Source organism: Musa acuminata, chromosome BXJ2-5, assembly GCF_036884655.1.
Source record: "Musa acuminata AAA Group cultivar baxijiao chromosome BXJ2-5, Cavendish_Baxijiao_AAA, whole genome shotgun sequence".
NCBI lineage: Eukaryota > Viridiplantae > Streptophyta > Magnoliopsida > Zingiberales > Musaceae > Musa > Musa acuminata.
In genome coordinates, this window is record NC_088342.1 from 45180896 (window position 1) to 45202894 (window position 21999).

Here is a 21999-nt window from a genome sequence, read left to right on the forward strand (position 1 = left end):
ACTGAAAGTTCAACTAAGAATTTGTGGTTGGTAGTCTTTTCCTAACAAAACATTGAGAAGTGCAAAGCAAAAGTATCAGATGACAAACAATGTGTTGGAAGCCGGAGAGGAGAGGATCAATATATACAGTCTTATCTTTAAATATTTTAACGAGACTTTCTAATCATATTGTCTCGGTTATACTAAGATTTGTCCTCTTCTAACAAGGAGAATCTGTAGGTGTTGGCTATTGATACTGCATGGTTATTTTCTACAGAAGAACATTAATCTGTGGGTGTTGGCTATTGATAACTTTATGGTTCGTTTGTTAGAAGAAAATTAATCTCTAATGAGTGGCAATACTTTTGTTGCATAATTATGGAGATTGCAATGACACAAGTGGGAGTCTGTCTAGTGGGGTCCATTGGCCTCCATGATGTGCTTACTTTGGAGTACTTAGTGGCATAAGCGTCAGAAACATGTCTTTTATGGACTTCCCGGTAATACCAACATAATATGATACGCTATTCCTCAGTATTGCTTATCTGTCGGGAGAGTTCATAAACAAATCAAGATGGCTGTCATTTCTTGTATTAGTTATCCGTCGGAGAGTTTATAAAAAGTTAAAAGAGTATTTAAATTTTTATTTATATTTTTTGTTAAAAGAATTTATATCTTTCTTTAACTCTAATTATATCATTAATAATAATTATTCATCTCTTTTAATTATCACGTCGATAAGTCTCTTCAAAGTATGTTCATATTATTTTATTTTTTTATTAAAGTCATACTTAATTGTTTTTGATTAAAAATAATTTTTTTTTAATAAATCCACACATTTAAAGAGTAAAAATATGATGGAAAGATTCGTAGAGTAAAAATATGATGATTAAGATAACGACAAATGTGTCTTGTGGGATCGTAAGATATCCTTGAGATTAAAAGAAAAATTTTATAGGATAATTATGAAACTAATAATGTTTTATGGATCTAAGTGTTGGATAGCTAAAAAATAATATGTATAAAAAAATTGAGTTGTCAAGATAAAAATATTAAGATGGATGCGTGGAATTATAAGAAAAGATAAAAAAAAAATTTATTCATGAATAATTAAGTATTACTTAGGATAAAATTAAAAGAAAATCGTTTAAAATGATATGAGCATGTGCTTTGGAAACCTTAAACTGTACTAGTAAATAAAATAAAAAGACTATAATAGAAACTAAAAGATAGAAAAAATTCTAAAAAGACTATAATAGAAACTATACGTAAATATTTAAGTATATTAAATTTAACTAAACATATGATTTTTTTTCAGATCAATGATAAAAGAAGATCCATGTAATTCAATAACAAAAAAAGATACTTGAACTCAAATAATTGAGATTTTATAATTTTGTTGTAGTTATTATTATGTTCATCTTAATTTTTTTGGCCATACAAATTTTTTATAGATATTATTTTTTAACTATCTTGAGATCCATAAAATATTACCGTCCAATGCTTACATTCATAAAACATTATTCATCTAACAAGCTCTATAATATTCGTTAGTAGATTGAGTTGGTATATCCTGTTCTATTATTGTTATGTATAAAAGTCAACAATATGGCTTTCAAATCCAAATACATGAGCTAAAATCCCAAGAACAACAGCAGGAGCTGCCTTTTGAGTTGTATCACTTTCACTGCCATCAAGAAAATTAACATCAAAGAGTTCAGCATCAAAATCTACTGCTTCTAATAATACATACAAAGAATAGTTGGAATCAGAAGCCACCACAAGTTCAGAATACAGGATACCATAGCAAACACAACAATCTTAATCATAATTCAATTCCAGCATTGGTTAGTTATTCTACCACAAGTAAATTAAGGTAGTCCATCTTCTTCCAGGTCATGGAAATAAAATGAGAAAAAAAAGCTTCAGATCATGGAGGGATCAGAAGCTGAGCCCCAACAATGTTTAGCTAAAAGATACCTTACTGGAGCTGGACCTAACACTGCCAATAAAATGGAAGACTTTGAGATGTCCCCACCGATGAACCTTCACCCCCAACATGAAGTACATTTGGGAAATGTATCTCAGATTCATTAGCATCGGAGACGAGAAAAATGCCCGCATGATCGTCTTCCATCCCTGAACATGAAAACACAGATGGTGCTGTGTCGTCGGAAGCCTGCAAGTAATGTGGTAGACCACAATGGTGCAAACTTGAAGCATGAGGCTGACCTGCAGGAATCTGAACCATTTGGCCTAAGCCTGTGTTGATGCTCGGAGTTGGTGCTGACAGAAGAGAGAGAGCACAATCGGAGTCGATAGGTTCAGATGATCCATCAGAGAATATCTTGCCGCCGCTGCAGCTGTTACCGGACGGCATGAATGTCCTGAGATGTGGCTGGCCTACTGGGATTCCTAGTGTTATTTTGCTGAAGGTGGTCTTGTTCTCCTGCAAGAAAGGAAACTGCCTTCCTTCTTGGCTCCAGCTTTGGGTACTGAGAACATTATGGTTTCTGTTTGTGCCATGAGAAGGCAGGCAATGTGCATAGAGAGCAGTGTCTTCGGTCTTGACAGCTCCAGGCCAATTGGGTTCTGGTGTAGCTGTTGGAAATATTGGAGGATATGAAGAAAATGTGGCCCCTGTCCAAGAAGCTGATAAGAAATTGATTCAACTCTCCTTGATCTAAATAAATATGGAAACTTGACAATATTTTTCGAAATAAATTGAAAGCATCCATATAATAGAACTTTGGAAAAAGTGGCACTCATGCAGGTGCAGCATCAAAATCCATACCTGGATTACTGGATACAAGTGGTTCAAACATTTTATTTATTAGGATTGTTCTCAGATATTAAGACCAATGACAAATATATCATTTTAGCATTGTGTGTCTTTAAAATATTGCAGCAAGTAGTAAATAACAACATTTGTTAATGGTCAACCTGTATCTAATGAATTAGACAAAGGCTTAAACTTAGTAACTTAATATATGGTAACAGTTCACCCATAAAATAAATTTTAGATAAAACTATTTCTCTAATGAATGAAAAATCTCATGTAAGAAAGATCGACAGAATTGCTTAGCAGCTGGTATATGAGCATACACATCATTTTAAACTGTAATGACACTATGTTTGCGTGATGAATGGGCACCAGACACATATAGTGATAGACTTGGCACCTTGATGATTTGCAAACAAGCTCCCTGAGTTTATGGAATCTGGCTGCGGTTTCCTTCGACGTCTATTATGACCTTCAAGACGTCTTCTACAGCTTCGTTTTACTTCATCAAATTCCACCAGTAAATGGAATCTGCATCAGAAACATATGAACGATAAGGACATTAAATTATTCACGAATAGAGGTGAGGCGTAAAACATTCATGGACAAACAAAGGTTAAATGGGAGGAAGCTTTGAAAATGCTAATTGAACTCAACTACACATGACTGGTAGATATGCAACTGCTCTCCTCAAACTATAACACATACTACATACAAATAAAAAAGAAGGAATGCAAACACATCAACAAGATGAAAGCAAGTGCAAATATTCGAAGAAATAACTAGACATTTGAAGAGAGCAACTTAAGGATTGATGCAAAATTAGAGTGGGCACAAATGAGTAGAATATTCTCCTTTTATTTCACTAAATGAGAAAAAAAGGGAGGAGAAACAATTTTGTGCAAATGTAAGAATTAAAGAAAATGGCTTCAATAAAAAGCGTTTTAAGCACATGGTTAGGCATGGTCCAGATATTTGCAAGATGGAACAAGTCACTGATAACACCAATCTGCTTAGACTGAATTTAGATTGAGGGCAGAATTCAGAAAATGATTTGTGAGGATAAAGTAAAATGTTACTTGCAGACATTGTCAACTTGAACAGTGGCATGGCATCATTTTTTCCACTACAATTGATACATAAATTTATAATGTCTTATTTGGATGTGTAGTTACATAATCAATAAATTTTGAAAAAAGATATAAAATCAAAGCCCAGCCAGTATGGTTGATAGGCCTGTTTCTGTTTAAATGATATAAAATAAAAGAAACCTAGTGATGCCATTTTTATTTCTTCTGACGTTCAAAATTTGTGCAAATTTCATACCTCTAACTAATATTTGTTCAAGACTTAAAAAGGAAGAACTAAGGAGACGAAAGATATCTCTAACTAATAAATCAATATAGATTTTTTCCATAAAAGATATAGTGATATCATATTAAAGGAAAAAGTTCCTGAAGAAAAATATGTTATCTATGAACACTTCAGATCAATCTTATCTATGAACAAGCAACAAGATGCCTAAGAATTACTTTGATGAACTGATCAAGAAAAGCAGAGACAAAGGTTATCATAAAATAGTTCAGCATCAGATGAGAGATCCTCACAATGAACATTCATAAAAGAAAGTAACTAGAAAGCAATTCGACGAGCACGTTGCGTGCACAAAACTTGGAGTAATAGAAAGGAACACATCACAAATGGCTACTGACCATGCGATGATTGGGGAATCGGCAGCAAGAAGTTGTTGTGGTTGCATTACCTGCTGCACTGCTGGCAGAAACGCTGCTCTCGCCCACCGACCATCACCACCGGCGTCTTGGAATGGGCTTCGCAGACCTTGTGGCGCCTGTGATACTCCCTGCAACCACTCAAATCCGCCTTGCACCCGTCGACCGAGCATGCCGCTTTCTGGCTGCCATTTCCAGGGTTTCGGGGAAGCCTCTTCGACGCACCAGACGAGGCCGCCATCGTCGGCACCTTAGGTTGGTCTTTCCAGCCATGTGACGGCACAAAATCTCCAGATCCCCCAAGCTTCAGATCGACCGAGCAGTCCACCTCGCTCGGCCGGCGTCCCACGCCGCAGCCGATGCCAACGCTTGGATCGGCATCTCGGCCGAGGTCTGCTAAATCCCATAGAGGGATCTTGGAGTCCCAGTCCATCAGGAGCAACCCCCCTCTCAGAACTCTCTTTCTCGCCTCCCCTGTTTCGTTACCTTACGCTGTTCTGTCTTTTCCCTACTCCTGCCACTCCTTCCTCTCTCCATCCATCTTATACCGCTGTCTCCCTGTTCGTGACCGATCAACAACACTAAAAACCACCATCAAAGGAACCAGAACCACTAGAGATGGCAACTACACAAGGAGAAGAAGCAAACCCTAAGATGAATCCATGTCAAAACAGGGGAAATAGGAAGAACAGAAGAGTAGACTGAACAAAGTGAGAACAGTGGAGAAGATGGACGGTTGGATAAAGCAGCAGCACAACCCAAAAGGCTGGGAAGAAACTGAATACCAGTCAGTGGTTGCAGAGAGCAGCAGCAGCAGCAGCAGCAGTAGACTGCTTTGGTTGGGAGCTACCCAACTATACAGTTCCTGACATGGATTCACATGTGAAGGCTCAAAGGGGAAGCCAAGCTTACTATAACATCTCTCTCTCTCTCTCAAATGACAGTTGTTGATGGGTGTGTTTCACTGTAGGTAGGTTTGCAGCTCGTCAACATACCGACTACAAACAAGATTCAACCTTTCGAGGGTGGAGAGAAGAACGGAAGGAGGTGTTCTCCATTTACTGATCTCTCCAATTACAACGTGAATTGAAGGTGGCATTCCGGACATCAATGGCAGCTCTTAAACACGTAGAATCCCTACCCAGAGTACAGAATCTTCCTGGTTGACACTTGGATTGGACTTGGAAGTCTTTTATTCAACACATAGATGTTGATTTAGTGAATCCCAAATGAGCATGATTAGCTACAACCATCAACCACTGAGTCTTGACCGAAGACAGAGCAGAGTAAGCCATAGTTATGAATCTGTTCTCTACATGAGCATGCATACGACAGAGATTCCGTTGTGTTTCTTGCTTTCTGCAATGGTCCTCAACATTTGAATGCTCGAGGATTTTTCTGGCTTTAGATAAGATTGGCCTTTACATCTGGCTCAAATTTTTGGTAATTCCATTGCAACATTGATTGCAGGGTCAGATGACTATATGAACCTACAAACTATGGGCAAATCCATGACTTGATAAAGTCTACATATGATACAGTACTATATATATATATATATAATTGCATTGATGATCGATGTTAGTCATATCATAGACTCGATGCAACGAAAAATCAAAAGGAGAAACGTGACAAAGAGGATGCTCACAAGAGGTTCTCCGGAGAACGAATCGAGGGAATGTCCCACGCCTCTTTCCTTCCAAAAAATATCACAATCTTAAGGAGTATAGAGGCAAACTCTCCCAGTTGACACTAGGATCAAAACACAGCACGTTGAGTTCTACATCGCACATCAAGGATAAAAGGATAACACTTAGGCCTTGTTATCAGCAATGGTTGTGGTATTTAATATGGTCCCTCTAACCATGGAGAAGACAGGAAAATAGAGCATGAAGAGCATCTTAGTCATGGGTTCCACTTGACCTAGAAACAGCTTCTGGTAAATGGACCACCGTCAGGTTCAGCTGAACCTGGTACGAGGAATTATCACCAAAGAACAAAGTCAGAATATGTCACAGGAATCAAATGGACCACAATTAATGTGGATGCCATTGTCGCAGTGGTTCGTTGGATCACACCAAGCTTGTGATAGACACTGAAATAAGTGATGCATTTCGTGTTGTTTAACAAGTAAATAGCTAAACTGAAGTAGGAACATTTGTATTTGTATTTCCATAAATATTTGAAAGAAAAAGACGCAGACCATGAACCTCAAAGACAACAATTGGGTGAACTACTACTCCCATCAAGAATTCAATGAACAAGATTCCACCTATAAATAACATCTATTTTCGTTTCATATAACGCAGTCTGTAATACTTTTATGGTGTACTAACAGCGATCCTTTGTCCTTCAAATTAATGATGATAAAAATGCTGGTAAGAAGATCTAAGGATAAGAGTGAAGATATTAGAAGAAGCGAAGAGAGTAAAGGTTATTGACTCTGAGGAGATGATGATGGTAACTACGTAATGCCAATCCATGACACACCTAATCACAATACATCTAGTTGATTTGAACTTGAGCCTCCCACATCTCATCAACGATTCAGCAGAAACATCAGTCAAGTTTTCTACAAAAAAGAAATATTTGTACACTTAATGCAATTCATATAATTGACTATACGTAGGGGAATGGCAAGAAAGAGATGACGAGTATTGATGTTTCAGAGGCCAATCATAATGAACATGTTATCAATAACTATTTACAAATAAAGATGAAAACTGTTTCGAGCATACTACTAATAATGTTTATTTGCAATATCATCCTCCATGAATGCCCTCAAGTGCAAAGCACAGAATTCATTTTTTCAAATTTTGTTTTGAAATACCCCCATTACGATTTTGCTTGGTCTCGATTTTAGAAAGAGTTAATGATTCGGCTGACCAAAATTCCATAGTATAAACCTCACCAATTATTTCTGAATAGAGTATCATCCAAAGAAACAAGTCTTGAAGAAAAAGAACATGAAGAAATAGCCCAAAGTGGTCATACATTAACCCTCTCAGAAGGATCCAAGCATATCTAAAGGAAAAAGGAGAAATCTCCTTGGCTACACAATCCATGCTCTTTAAAAGGGACTAGTGGATTCACAAAAAAAGTTGAAAAAGATGTCACACTTACCAACCTCCTCCAATGTGTAGCATCCATTGAAAACCTACGCAAGGAAGGTAAGATTTATCACTAACTTGGATCACTATAATTGAGACAAGAGGACAGTATACACTTCTGAAACACCACTACCTTCACACCTAGAATGTCTGATTAACCCATGCAAGGAAGCCCATAATCATCTCTAACTAAATCACTGCAATAACATGTTAGAAGTTTGAAGTAAAGAAGAAAGTGGATTATGCAGTTCAGGAAAAAGGGTCAGCAAGCATCACTTACGTTTGAAGTAAAACAAAATGTGAATGAAAACTAAAAATGTAAAAAAGAATAGGACATATGTGAAACAGGGTACAACTTGAAGACAAATTGAAGAGGGTATTCCAAATAGGGTATTAGATATGTAGAAATAAACAGACTACAACTTGAAGAGGGTTTTAGAAATAGGACTACTGAGATACACCTCAATTTTCCAACTGACCCCACTGGAAAGAAGATGATTTCTATCAGCGAGACTGGAATCCCAAAATACAAGAAACCAAAAAACAAACTTTCTATTAAACCCATTGATGGCAAACTGAGAAGCATATTAATAATTCATGAAAAAAAAACAGAAAAGTGAGCGTAATCCCCATAATAAATTATATCCATTTTTATAAGCCCAAACACAACACAAAATCCTTATATAAGTAATGCATAACTAGCAGAACCATCTTGGCAGCCGCCTGGATCTAGCAAAACCATTACCATCAGGATTGCAAGATTTCATCAATATTCAAGATTCTTCACTGCATTATTAGTTGAAATGTCTTCCAAAGAGAATTAGTACAAAGCTTTATGCACTGAGATGTGTTTTAAGGACAGACATTCACTTTAAAGAGTCTAGTGCCTCTATGATCCTGATGCAGAGAAGTCATAAACCTGCAATATTTACTCAGACTTGATAGAATAAGATATGGCTTCTCAAGACTAAACATGCTGCACAATGAAGCTAGTCCTGATGATTGAATCTCACCTGGGTACCAAAATTAATCTAAGTAGAATCTTGAAAAGGGAAAACGAGAAATATTTCACACACATAAGAATGAAGTCAATCTATATGTCATGCAAGACCCAGAAGAAGAGCCAACCTAAAAGAAACTCAAAATGGACCAAGGGTGTTTCATTGATAAAAAGCAAACAAACCACTCCATATGCTACAACTCCATAAACCCCTCAAGATACTAGATCTAGCAACTATATTTACTTGCATAATTGAACATATAGGCCAGACAGATTAGTCAACATATTTACTGGATAATCTAAAAGCTTGATTTCAATAATGCTTTTCATACTAGATTGCACAAAATAGAGCAACTGCAACATGGCACAATTAGACCCCTAAACAACAACAATAATAACAAAACCATAACTCTCAATCATTTAAGGTTGGCTATATATTCTGTTAAGTTACAAATATTTAGATCTTTATTTATAGTTTCTATAAAATTCTTTTTAGATGATCTTCATCTACCTCTCGTCATACTACTAAGCATTTCACCTCTTCAAACTACTGCATTTGTAGGTCTCCATAGCACATGTTCATCCCATCTTAAACAATTTTCTCTCATTTTATTCTCCATCAAAATAGTACATAATTATTTATGAATAAAGTATTATTTTACCTATCTTTAACTCCATATACTCGTCTCAACATTATCATTTCAGCAACATAAACTTTTTGTATATATTGTGATCTTTTATGTATCCTGCAATACCTTTAACAAAACAAATTCTATCTGACATTCATACAATTCAAGAAGACTTTGTATCACCACATGCCATATAAGCCAACAATTGACATGCACCCTGATGTTCGCAATCTATTTTTCATGCAAATATAAGTTGTCAATTTCATCCCATATTTAGTGCTCATATAAGTGTTCTTGTTATGTCTACAAAGACAACCACAGATATCTGGAAAGACAAACTAGAAAATTACCAAGTCAACAGAAACAAAGTTCTGTGGATGCTATTTAATGCTAATTGGTAGTACTATCATCCTACAAAGAATGACTGAAACTGGTATCACCTCCTAGATTCCATGGCCCAAAAAAGCCTAAAGGAGATGCTAGTCTATGTCTAAACCGATACACATATTAAACATGAAACAAACACATGGCCCAGTAAATTCTGAGAAAGCCAGAGCTCCAAAATATAAAGTAATATAACAAAAAGTAATACCGTAAACCAGAACTTGATATGTCAACGATAAAAAAATAGAAGACCAGCCAAAAAAAACCTAATAAATTAAATTATACTTGTAAGAGAATTTTGTCAGCTACCGTTATGTTAGACTGCAACTCTCAACTATGACCATACAACTTAATCAGAAACTGCCACAAATAATCAGAATCCCTGTTTTTTGAAGTCTTATGCACTAAACATATTGGTACAGGCCTTCTTGACCATGGACACAAGATTTTCCACCTAAAACTGCAATACATAATAAGAGTTGACAGATAGAGGAAGAACATTGTGAATATAGATAGTCCTTGATGTCCTTATCTTCCCTTCAGTGTAGGCCAATTCCTAGTTAGTGCAACTTTCCAAACAAGGGAAAAAGAATCATAAGCTCACTGAATTCTACAATGCTATCCATGCCTGCAAACTATTTTCTTGTACCCAACGCCTCTCCACATACATAGTCTGTCTTGAGTCCTCCCAAAAATATCCCCACCATATTATTACCAAAAAAATAAAGCACCACTATTTAAATTCATCAACAAACCTTTAATGCTGTGATGTCATCATACGCCATTTAACTACAAAAAGATTATGTCGGTACATGTTATTGTGCAAAACACACCAAGCAACTAATGAGAATTTTATTAATAAATGTTTGACAACTGAAAACTTCTTTTATAATCTAAAATATATAACCTACATATGAGTGCAGCCTAAGGGACACTATTTTGCAAAACTTGGGTCTTGAAACCAAATTACATGTAACAGTTTTCACAAGAGAGATATTTAGGTAAAATATTCTTATTAAATAACCTAAAAGTTGACGTGCAACCTTGATTTAGCCAAGTATCTGCACTTGAGTGTATAAAGAGTCATCAAGAGAAGTATGGTCAGCAAATCATTAGCATAAAGGCATGGTATCACCATCACCAACCAACAGTAATATCAGCTGTGGAGTCTATATAGTCCACACAGAAAAACTGAGACAGTACCAGTGAAATTGTTGGTGCCTCATGACAAGCAATTACTAACTCATATCATCAATGCTTCCCAACCAGTAACCTGATGCACCATTATAAACAACTTAGGTAACTGATCTTCTGCTGTGTCACATAAAAACTTGAAAGCATATTAGGTAACTGATTAAAAATAATCTGACAAACAATCAATTGAATAAATTAGTAATACCCATAAATTTGCATGCTGAATGGAGGATGCCCTTACAGATAACAGGAGGACCTGCACTGGATTTGACTATGTGCAACACATCAGGCAGCTTCAATAGAAGTGGTCTCAGAGATGTAGGAAAAAGAAAGAGTCCAACAATAGCAATTAAGTTCACCAGGTAAACTATAAAGACTACTGAAGACAAACAAATGATTAGTCCCAGATGCAAATTTGAACATCACAAATTTATCAAAAAAGGTATTTCTGAAGCTGTCATATAAGAAACAGACATAGAAGAAACTAGGATAATTGCACGAGTGCCCTCCATAATGCATATAGAACCATTGTCCTGCTGGATAAGAGCACGGTTAGGCAAAAGAGAAATCAATTACAAAGTTTTCTTGATCCATCCAATATGCTAAGCCCATCTAGCCCGGTGGTCTCTGCAATTATCAGTACACTACAGCAAGATTAACATGTGAGTTCCAAACGTCCAACTAGTTGAAGTCATAGCAATAGAAATAAATCAGGACTTTAGCTCCAAGAAACCACAAGCCTGCCAAAACACATTGAATGTCAGTTGAGAAAAAATTCCAACAGATAGATGCATAATGGAGTGGTCACGATAACAAATGCAGCATTACACAACAACAACAACAAAAATAAGGGCAACAATTCTCTCCACAAAGCCCTTTGCCAAGAGTCTTTCCTGCTAATTTAGGGGAAAATAAATCATCATCAAATTGAACAAATATATATAATCTTTGTATAATGTAGTGAAAGAAACATTTGTCTTTCTCCACACTAGTTCAACACAATGGATATCAAACAAGGTGCTCAACTACCTTCAAAATTATATAAGTAACAAGAGCAATAAAGACCAGAAACTACTTAACCAATCTTATTTTTCCCGTATATGGTCCACAACTGTTCATTATTATACTTATCAACGAACATACTAATGATTCCCCATATTTGTACACATGAACTTAATATTCATACCTACTACAATCCAAAACATTAATAAAACCATCAAGTAGACAGACATATATATATGCTCATGAATATTCCAATAGACCTTTAACACAAAAGAAGGTTACACATCATCAGACAAATTCAAAACCAGTGATGCGCAGACATTAAAATTACAGAATCTAAATGCAGGTAGGTTGACTGATTTTCGAGATGGGAAGAATAAGTATCTATAATTATCAAATTAAAAATATAATCATGATGACAGGACAAAGAGAAAATTTCGAGAATGATTACAACCAAAGCAAGTATGTTCTACATGACATGCATATATTCTTCAAGATGGAAAAAACAAGACATGACTATCTACCATAATCAAATCAAATATACAATTTTGGTAATATAACAAAGTGGAGAATGTTGAAAGCAAGGTATACAGTTTCGAATAATACCGCCTGGTACGAGCGGTATGTACCAATCCGTCAGCTAATTGGTACACGGACCTCCCGTTACCGGACGGTATATATATATACACACACACACACACACACACACGAGGCGACGTCACCCCGCCTGGGGAAGAGGGGGAAGAGAGAGGCAACGTCGTTCAAGCGACGGTATACAGTATCGTACCATACCGAGCGAATGTCGAAACGCCGGAACGGTACGATATTTCAAACCTTAGTTGAAAATAACATTCACAAAAGCAATTGCATAACTAACACATTAATTCTTCATTCACTGATTTGTTAGCAATTCATTAGAAAGATAAATATAAGAATTTATTTGTAATGTTCTTACAACATGCTTGATCTGCACGAAAAAATGTATAAATCTAGTTGATTGATTCAGAAATGTATTCAAATATACACAAAACACAAATTCCAAAACGTGTGTAATTATTAACACAGTTATGGAAGAGGAGAAAAAAGTGATTTTTATCTTGTATAAGTTCTCTAATTTGAACAATACTGTCAGCAAGTATGTACACCACAATACTAGTTCACAATTAATTCAATATTCAAGTTTAATACTTCTCAACTTCATAAATTTCATCAATAACCAAAATCTCATACAAACTTGTACCATCCAAAATTTTCTCTATATCTAGATCCAGGAGATCAATATTAGTCAATATTGTTTGTGAGAGCAGAATTATGTCCACAATGCACAATTCGCTGTGACATTGCCCCTAACCTTATTGAATATCTCTTTTCCCACAAATTAGAATTTCTATTTTCTCAGGAAACACCTCCGAAATGCTCTCCATCCAATGTCTTAAAAGAAACCTGCACATCTGGGACTATGCGATCAAGACTAAGCAAATTTCCTGAGCATCTACAACTAGTGATGACAATATCAGCTACACATCATAAATGGGTATGATACAACCAAATATGGTTCAATGACAAACCATTGTGAGTTATCTCGCATACATTTACAAGAAAAGTTCTTTAAGTTCATTATATTGTTCTGCATTTGTGGTCCATAAATCCTGAATGTCTTATTTTCTTACCATCAAACTAACAGGCCAATTAAAGCCCTCTTATACTAATCTTTGACATGAACAGTACCTAAGAAGAGTTAGACAAATAATGCACAAGCCAAGCGATTAATCAATTACAAAATGCAAATTATCTTAAAGCTGACTTCCCTACTAGCATTAGCATACTTCACAAACTTGTACACACAGACAATTTTTCACGTGTATGTAGTTGTGGAAATCTACCATCCTCTTTCTTGCGACGAGTAGACATTAAGAGAAGTGAACAAGTATTATTTACATTTTTTATGAAAGTTGTATTCAAATTTCAGAGTGGACAAATCAAGCTACTAGTTCAGCTTAAGAGCCTAAGTTTAATATAGGTCAAGCATTATCACAAGTTGCTTGATATAAGACTGTGTATCCATGAATGTTATTGGAGGTAACATAAAGAGAGAAGTCCTTCAATGGTAGGCTTCCAAATTAAATTCGCAAATTCAGCTATCTCCATCGAACATTTGCAGTGAATCAACATATGAATGGAATTAAGAGATTACTAGTACTTTTAGAAATGGGCTCCCCGACTATAGATGCAAGCTGCAAGGAGAGCAAAGATGACATGTACTATAGATATTACATTGGCCAGAACAGTCATGTGATTGATTTTCCTGACAAGTTAATCAAAAGATTTAAATGACATAGGCTTTACGAGTAAAACAACTTTTCATTAGTATAGATGTCTTTTATCCTGAGAAGCAAGAAGCAAAGCAGTATTATGTGGATGACAGACCCTATGAAACCACTAAGAGAGTTCTTAAGGATCCAACAAAAAAATAATATGTGGAGTCTGATTTTATCTTCAAGAAATATTTAGTCTTTTAATTCCTTCAGAATTATACTTTAGTATACGAACTAGCAACTGAAACCTAAAAATTTTTGTTACCAGTAAATTTAGCTAGATGCAAAAAAATCATAATATATAATGGCCCTGAAAAGAGAAACCCAAGAGAGCAGTTAAAATACCTTGAAAGAAAAAAAATAGCATGGCAGCATCATTTCAACTCTGACATTAACTTCTCATACTCCACATCTGATCCACGAGTAGTTGATTGTTCTGCAGAAGATACAGGCTGGGGCTGTGTCGTGTTCGTGACCCATGGTACATTTCCAATGCTCAGCGAAGGATCGAAACTGGGAGGTGGAACAGGTGGCACAACTGGAGCATAGTAAGGTGGATATCCATAAGTAGCAGGAGAAAATGATGGTGGAGCAATGGCTGGAACAACTCCTGGTACTGAACCAGTACCATAGATGTCGCTTGGTACAGGTGGAGTAACTGTACTAGCACTCTGTGGCTGCACTCCAGGAGGAAGGTTTTGCATTGCTTCACTAGAAGGTGTATTTTGCATTGGCACACCAGGAGGAGCAGCTTGTTGCTGAGGTGGATACTGCATTGCATAAGGAGGCAGTGGCTGACCTTGAATTGGAGTGTACATGCTAGAACCAGGTGGTGGGGGGACATAGGGAGCATATGGAGGGGGAACTGGTGGACCCCAAGGGACCGGGGCATAACTTCCCGGTGGAGGTGGGGCGTTTACAATGGGTCCACCAGGAATATACTGCTGAGAAGGATATCCACCTGCTGAGGCAGGGGGAGCTGGAGGACCTGGGGGTACCGTTGGCTGTGCTGGCTTCCCAGCCACTCTAACAGCTATAACTCTTCCTTCTAGATGATAACCATTCATACTAGCTATTGCTTGATTGGCCATAGATACATCAGAGTACTTCACAAAACCATAACCTTTGCTTAGACTAGAGACTCGATCCTTGATAACCTTTGCCATCACAATATCACCGAAGGGCGAGAACAATCTAATCAAGCTATCATCATCAAAAGTAGGAGGTAAGTACCCAATATAAAGATTTGTATCATCGATCTCCTTCTTAATCAGGTTTCCTTGTGCACCACTAGGATTGCTCCCAGAAGTGCTTGAACCAAGAAGCGGCAATGCAATGTTCTGCTTAGTGGAGGACTCTGGAGCAGCACCACCAAGTTCAGCTAAGAAGTTCTGGTATTCATCATCCATCTTCTTGCCAGCTCCTTTCATGGGGCAGTCAATCGTGGGATGTCCTCCATCACCACAGATTTTACACAGAACGTCACTCTTAAATGTTGAGGTACGTGCAGGACAAGCATACTGCCGGTGCCCGGGCTCACCGCACAACCTACAGAACTCCTCATCTCTGATAGTTCCATTCAGGGCTGCGAGTTCCCTCAGCTGCTGCCTCTTATGTTCATTCAGCACTTCATCGACAGGCTGCAGAAGCTTCTCAATCATGGCAGAAGCAGCCTCGAGTGATTCCTGTGTCTCAGCTTCCACCAGCACGTGTAAATCTTCGTTCTCTGCAGGGTCGGGCTTGTAATCCCTCTTCTGCAGCAATTTGCCCTCCTTTATAGACCCTTTACCACGGATAACGATCTTGGCACCAGTCTCCTTCTCCATCCTTTTCTGCGTGTTCCCTCGTGGACCAATGATGAGGCCAATGAAGTTGTAGCCTGGATACTCCTTCATGGGGATATAAAGCTTCTTCTGCAGCTTGGGAGGCCGGTAGTCTGCTGGAGGTCGGAACGCTGGATTCCGCTGGATGAGCTGAGAGATGATCTCTTGCCGTTCTTTATTGAGCCGCTCACGGGCACGGTACTCGCGGGTATTAATCCGGATTCCCATATTATCATAGATGGGCTCGGGGGACGGCGAGCGAGCACCCTCAGGGCGGTCATCCAGAGGCAAATTCGATTGTAACCGACGGCTGATCTCAAGAAGCCTAAAATTTAGGGCCTGGACCTCAGGATCAAGGTCCGCGGTGAACTCCTTCATGAAGTCCGGGAGCTGGACGGTGGGCTTGGGCTCCTCCTCCGCCCATCGGGACTTCCTCTTCCTCCCAGTACCACTGCCGTCACCGGCCCCGTCGCCGCCGCCGTTCTGGTCACCCTCGGACGGAGGGGGGTCCCACCGGCTGCGCCGGCGTCGGCGGCGACTGCTGGCCTCCTCCTCCCCGCCGGAGCAGTCCTTGTCGGTGCCGCTGTGGGTGACGGCGTTTCCGGAGATCACCGGCCGCTCGTCGGGCTTCGAAAGCGGGCCATTCGGATGCAAATCCTTGGCTAGGGTTTGCGGATCGAGGGCATGATATTGGTAAGGATCAGCGACGGTTTCGGGAGGTGGAGGGGGAGGGAACCCGTGATCTAGGGTTTCGTGCGAGGGGGGAGGAGGGGGCGGTGGATGAGTGGGAGGCGGTGGGATTAGGGTTTGGTGGGCTCCGAATTCGGCGGAAGGAGCGGAGGAAGAGGAGAAGGCGGCGGCATCGTCCATTAGAGATGAAGAGAAAGAGAAGACGAGGCTTTGGGGCGAGATGTGGAGTCGCCGCCTAATCGACACACGAGAAGGGGAAGTGAAACGCCGCGATGGACTTTGAAGGTAAATATATAGGGTATTTCCTGTTACATGGGCTGGCCCGGTCGCACTTGGCCCATCATGAAGTTTAATCTCAGACATTGATCTAAATTAAACGGTCAAGATTTAAGCAAACTCGTCTGATCCCTCGTCTTCCGCCCCGCCCTCTCCTCTCGTGTCTCTCGAATCTTCCCTTTCCCGCTCGTCTCCTCCTTGCCTCCATGGAAACCCTAATCCGTTGTCCAGTCCATGATATATCCGGCGTCCTCTACATCTGAAACCCCGTTCTAGTCTTCCTCGGGCACTCATACCTTGGCATGACGGCTAAAGAACCCGATCTTCGACATGGTATAACCGTCCTTTTTTATTTCGTTTTTTTTTTCACTAAATGCATTTAGATTACGGCTTCGACTTCACAGGCTTCCTTCCCAACTTCAACGCTAGAAAAAAGAACACCTTTTTTAATTTTTGGTGCTGAAGCGTTCTCGTAGATAGTGTGTATGAACTGTTTGATGTAATGTCTCAACTGAAAATATTGCAATCAACAAGAACTAGTTGCTATTTGATAAGAGGTACAAATATTTTGTGGATGCCTAGGAGGAAGTTTTAGTGGACATCACTATGCTTTAGCTCTTTATGAAGGCAATTGAAATGCAGGTGGTTGTTTCCATATCTGGATGGATCTTACATCGTATGTTCAAAGAGTATGCAGAGGAAAGATTTTTTTTTCTGCCCTAGTGATTTGTCATGCTATGTTCAAAGATAACTCAGCCCACTGAATGTTTTTCTATAACCAGCCTCATTGTGTTTTTTCTTTAGAAACACACAGGTGGAGAAACTTCAAAAGAGTATGCATGATTAAGATCAGTTGAAGTGAATCAATATAATTGGACTATATATGTGTGTATGTTTATACAGGACCCCTTGTGAGGCATTAGACGTATTAGAATGTCATGTAATCCTCAGGAAACTGGTTTGTCCTAACTTTGTGACATCATAAATGTAAAATATTGATAAAAATAGGATTAAACTATATAAAGAAACACTTTTGATCAATGCATGCTAGAAAACAAATCACGTAAAAGATATATGTAATTACATCCCACTGCGAACGTGGGTGTGATTGGAGACTGTAGGAGAAATTGGGTCTATGCTTTTGTTGAATTGGTTTCTCTCAAGTTTGCTAAGCCTTCGGCCCAAAGTAAACTTGGCCCAAGTTGACTTCACTTCTGAAACCAAAACAAATGCAAAGAGGGGTTTGGGTTTAGCTCACAAATTTCCAAGGAGCAAGTACAGTTTTTGCCCTTAAGGGAACTAAACCTTACGGGCTGTATCTTGAATACGTTGAGCGACAATTTTGTGGACTCAGTCTACCTGAGAAAGCTTTCTGACGTAGCTCGAGAAGTCCTCTATAAATTACAAGTTTCTTTCCTGCAAGTGTTACTAAGTCGCATATGATTATAACAGCTTCTGCAATGATTTTTGTTTTTTTGCCATGGACTGTAAATGCTTTAACCAATGTGTCTCTGTGTGTAGTCATGCATGATTCCTCTTTGATGTATACTTTCATGTTATCACTGGACGTCTCAACTTGGGATGGGGAGGTGCATTAGTTGCAGTGTCTTTGTCAAAGTTGTTGATAATAGAGAACTGAAAACAGTCTGAAGATATATACAGATGACCGAGCTGATCTCATTTCAAGTAAGTTTCAAAGAGATGATGAAGATACAAATAAATAATGAAGAAATAACAAGAGAGAAAAACATTGATACACACATTCAGAGATAGAGAAAGAGAGGATCCAAATGCTTGGAACCATTATAACATTTGTTTTTTACTTTGTTCTTTTCTCCCCATTAACCTCATGATTAAAGATGTCATTAATATGATTTGTTAAAGGGTAAATTTTGGGGATTAGCTTTCACCAAGAACCAAGAGTTGCAATATTATTGCCAACTTAATCATTTTTTTTATACATACTTTGCTATAATTCCCAGTATAGCTATGAATATGGCAAGGAAATAAGTTCCACAAGGTGCGTGCTATTGCATCATTTAAGATCATCAATCATCCCCTTCTGAATTGAGGGGCAAGCCAGCATAGAAAGCTACTCTTTTGATAAATTATTGAGCATGTGTTATATATATTTAGCATTATTTATGGATTTGATTGTAAAGACTATACGAGGGGGGAAGGAAACATAGGATGCTTATCTTAGTTGATGAATTATTGAGCATGTGATATATATTTACACTAACCATACAAGCAGCAACAACACTAAAACAATGAGGGTATAAGATCCAAAGGTCATTGAGCTGGCAAAGAAGTGCATCTTGAGGCCACAACAAAGCCAATAAATGGTACATGATAAAGGTGGCACAATGGTACATCAATTATGAAACATTTCAGAGAGTGAAGAACGTGGGAACCAAGACTCCAGTCCTGTGCAGGATCTTGGTCTTGCTGTGATTCCTCTGGGTAATTCCATCAGTTGGATAAAATGCTGGATGTGAGGCTATAAATTGGAGGAATGACCAGATGAGCAGATGAGGTGCATAGGGTGGAAAGTGGTCGTAGTGGGATGAGGTTTTGTCCCATGCATACATGGCCTAGGATGATGAGAAAATTTTGAATAACATATAAAGGCTGTTCAAAGTAAGTTTGGTGAGTAACTTACAAGTTGACATGGTTATCAGCTTTTAGTTTTGCCTCGTGTAACATATGTTGAAAAGGCTTCAGATGGGCATTGACCACAGAAGAACATATCGGTAGTGCTTGATCAATGGATTGGATTGTGACTCCTCCACTAACATGATCTGACAAATGTTTAGAGATCATGAGTCAAATCTGAGATTGGATAAGTGATAAAACATGGTAATACTCAAGTGATACACTTTTTCACTTCATCGTGCATCATCAACATAATCTTTTTGTCATTTTTGCAGGTTAATTTCTTGTTGCAGCACTATTGTTTATGCCTAATGCCCCTTTGTGCTTGAATCCATGAATACATTGGACCTGGCTATTTTGGTGGAAACTTCCCGACTTGGCACATTGGTAAGCAACTCAAAGATAAGAACAACTTTTCTATTGCATACTGATGTACTTAAGCTTAAGCAACTTTGCTAGCACTAAAGAAAAAAAGTTGTTGGTCTCATCATGGTCATCAGGTTCCTTATTTTAGGGTGACATGACCCCATGCCGGTGCCTTCCAAATGTCTTAGCCTTGACACCTTGTCTGTGCTAACCTTTTTAATGGAGCATTCAACCAAGAACAGGTACCTAGTCTCGCATTATCCCCATATTATGAACTAACAAATTAGTATCCATCCCAACTATTTGGGAGTAGGTTTTGTTGATCATGTTTGGTTTGAGGTGATGTCTATTTTATATCCCTTATGTGATCTCTCTAATCTTCTATCACTCTCCCAACTGTTTTAGATCATCATTTGACATGGTTAATGTGATCCAAATTATGTCAAGAAAGAGAAGTTGATTGTGGGTATATTATGGGTACAATATAGATTTACTCTTAAATGAATAATTTGATATTATCTTATATTATTGAGACCTTTATGGCTATTTTATCTTAGTATTATAAAGATAATACTTTAGACCTTTCATAAATCTTTCTTTCCCCAAGTCTTAATTGGTTTGCTTTGGATGATTGTATTGATCTATTAAGGGGACAAATCTATTCTTTTCATGTCATGGACCACATGGAAGCACAAACAGTAAAGGACAAGGATTGTTTATTTCTTGTTGGTAAGTTCCATTGGTTGTCCCCTACACTCCAAGTAGATGTTAAGTAAGATGGAAACTATAGATTGTCAACATTGTATTGGGTTCATCTTTTATCAATCATTGACTAATGGGTCCATGCATGCTACTAAACTACAGTCATTGGAAAACAAGTTCATCAAGCAATTGACTGATTAAATTAAAGCTAATTAAAAGAAAAAGAGTTGATGGCTAGTTTTTCTTGGTTTATAGTGCAAAAAGTTAAAATGTGTAGGAATAAAGACCAAGCATAGGATGCATCAGCCAATATATATATATATATATATATATATTAGATTCCAGTAGATACAAATTTGTAGATGGTGGTTGTTTGGACGGCATTCTTTTCATTACCTAAACATATTGTTTTCCACTTCTCATTTAAACTTTGCTATACTAAAAAATTTTATATTGTCAATTTCAAGTTGTTACGTCGTATGAAATTTAAGGTAGAAGTTGTTTTTGCATCTTAAATGTTGATAGATGTACCGAATTCGCTTATCGTAGTAGTTTGAGAGTCTGAAATTTCATTCGATAATGTTTTCGTACCTAAATCGATAATGATGTGCAAAATTCATTTACAAAGATTTAGAACGAGAAATCTCTCCCAACAAAAAGAAACACCTAAAATATTGGTCTGATTTTACGATACAAAATTTGCTTATAAAAAATCAAGAGTCTAATTTTTTTGTTGCGGATGTATTCGGTGCATCGAATTCACTTACCCGAGAGTTTGATCTTTGATCTAATAAATTTAATTACACTTAGAAAATGATGGAGAAATAGAGTCGAGGAGTAAGATCACATACATTGATCCTCGGAGTTTCATTTATCTTTTTTTCTCTAATCAATCATTAATTATTTCCAACTTAGATGTCTCCCATTCATGCATATATCTGTTCTTCTGATACTTGGAAGAACTTGCAAGAGGTCTGTGCCCGGGAAGATTCAAGCAAAGTACGCAATACAGATGAACATACCACACAACACGCAATTTCTACCTATGTAGTTGAGACTTGCCGCCTTGGGATTCAACTTGACTGCACTTTGTGGTTGTGATTGGACTTCCAACACAAACTTATTTGGATGCGAGCTACAAAGTTCAGCAGCACGAGAAGTTGCTTGCTGAACTGAAACACCAGAAGCGAGAGGAAACCAAGCAATGCAGGTTGGGGGGTTGTGGAGGAGACGCCATGCCATTCGTTTAGGTTTTTGTGTGTAGAGATCCCTCCTTAGCGTTAATCTTGGTCCAGTTATGGCAATGTAGGGGACTGCTGAGGTTGACTTGCTTTCAGAAAGGTTTCTTGAAGCTGTGGAGTC

General features: G+C 38.0%; 2 protein-coding genes and 1 long non-coding RNA gene across 6 annotated transcripts; 1 reads left to right on the forward strand and 2 right to left on the reverse strand.

The window, feature by feature from the left end:
• Nucleotides 1-1783: 1783 nt before the first annotated feature.
• LOC103986033 (squamosa promoter-binding-like protein 16) lies at nt 1784-6522 on the reverse strand. Of its 4 annotated transcripts, none has more exons than XM_065109869.1 (4): nt 4524-6522; nt 3162-3292; nt 2212-2631; nt 1784-2118 (listed from the first exon to the last, which is right to left on the reverse strand). In XM_065109869.1, the coding sequence occupies exons 1-4, from the start codon at nt 4922-4924 to the stop codon at nt 1976-1978; spliced, it is 1095 nt and encodes a 364-aa protein (XP_064965941.1). In that variant the 5' UTR covers nt 4925-6522; the 3' UTR covers nt 1784-1975. The 4 variants fall into 4 exon arrangements, with proteins under 4 accessions (XP_064965941.1, XP_064965939.1, XP_064965938.1 ...); XM_065109867.1 differs by having other exon boundaries at nt 1784-2631; nt 4524-5049; nt 5277-5955; XM_065109866.1 differs by having other exon boundaries at nt 1784-2631; nt 4524-5955.
• A 4683-nt stretch (nt 6523-11205) lies between these two features.
• LOC135612996 (splicing factor-like protein 1) lies at nt 11206-16905 on the reverse strand. The gene is made up of 2 exons (XM_065109863.1): nt 14471-16905; nt 11206-11548 (listed from the first exon to the last, which is right to left on the reverse strand). The coding sequence occupies exon 1, from the start codon at nt 16816-16818 to the stop codon at nt 14500-14502; it is 2319 nt and encodes a 772-aa protein (XP_064965935.1). The 5' UTR covers nt 16819-16905; the 3' UTR covers nt 11206-11548; nt 14471-14499.
• Nucleotides 16906-17052: 147 nt separating this feature from the next.
• On the forward strand, nt 17053-20475 carry LOC135612998 (uncharacterized). Its single transcript, XR_010487158.1, has 3 exons — nt 17053-17247; nt 19845-19956; nt 20070-20475. It is a non-coding gene; the product is annotated as an uncharacterized LOC135612998 (long non-coding RNA).
• The last annotated feature ends 1524 nt before the right edge of the window (nt 20476-21999 follow it).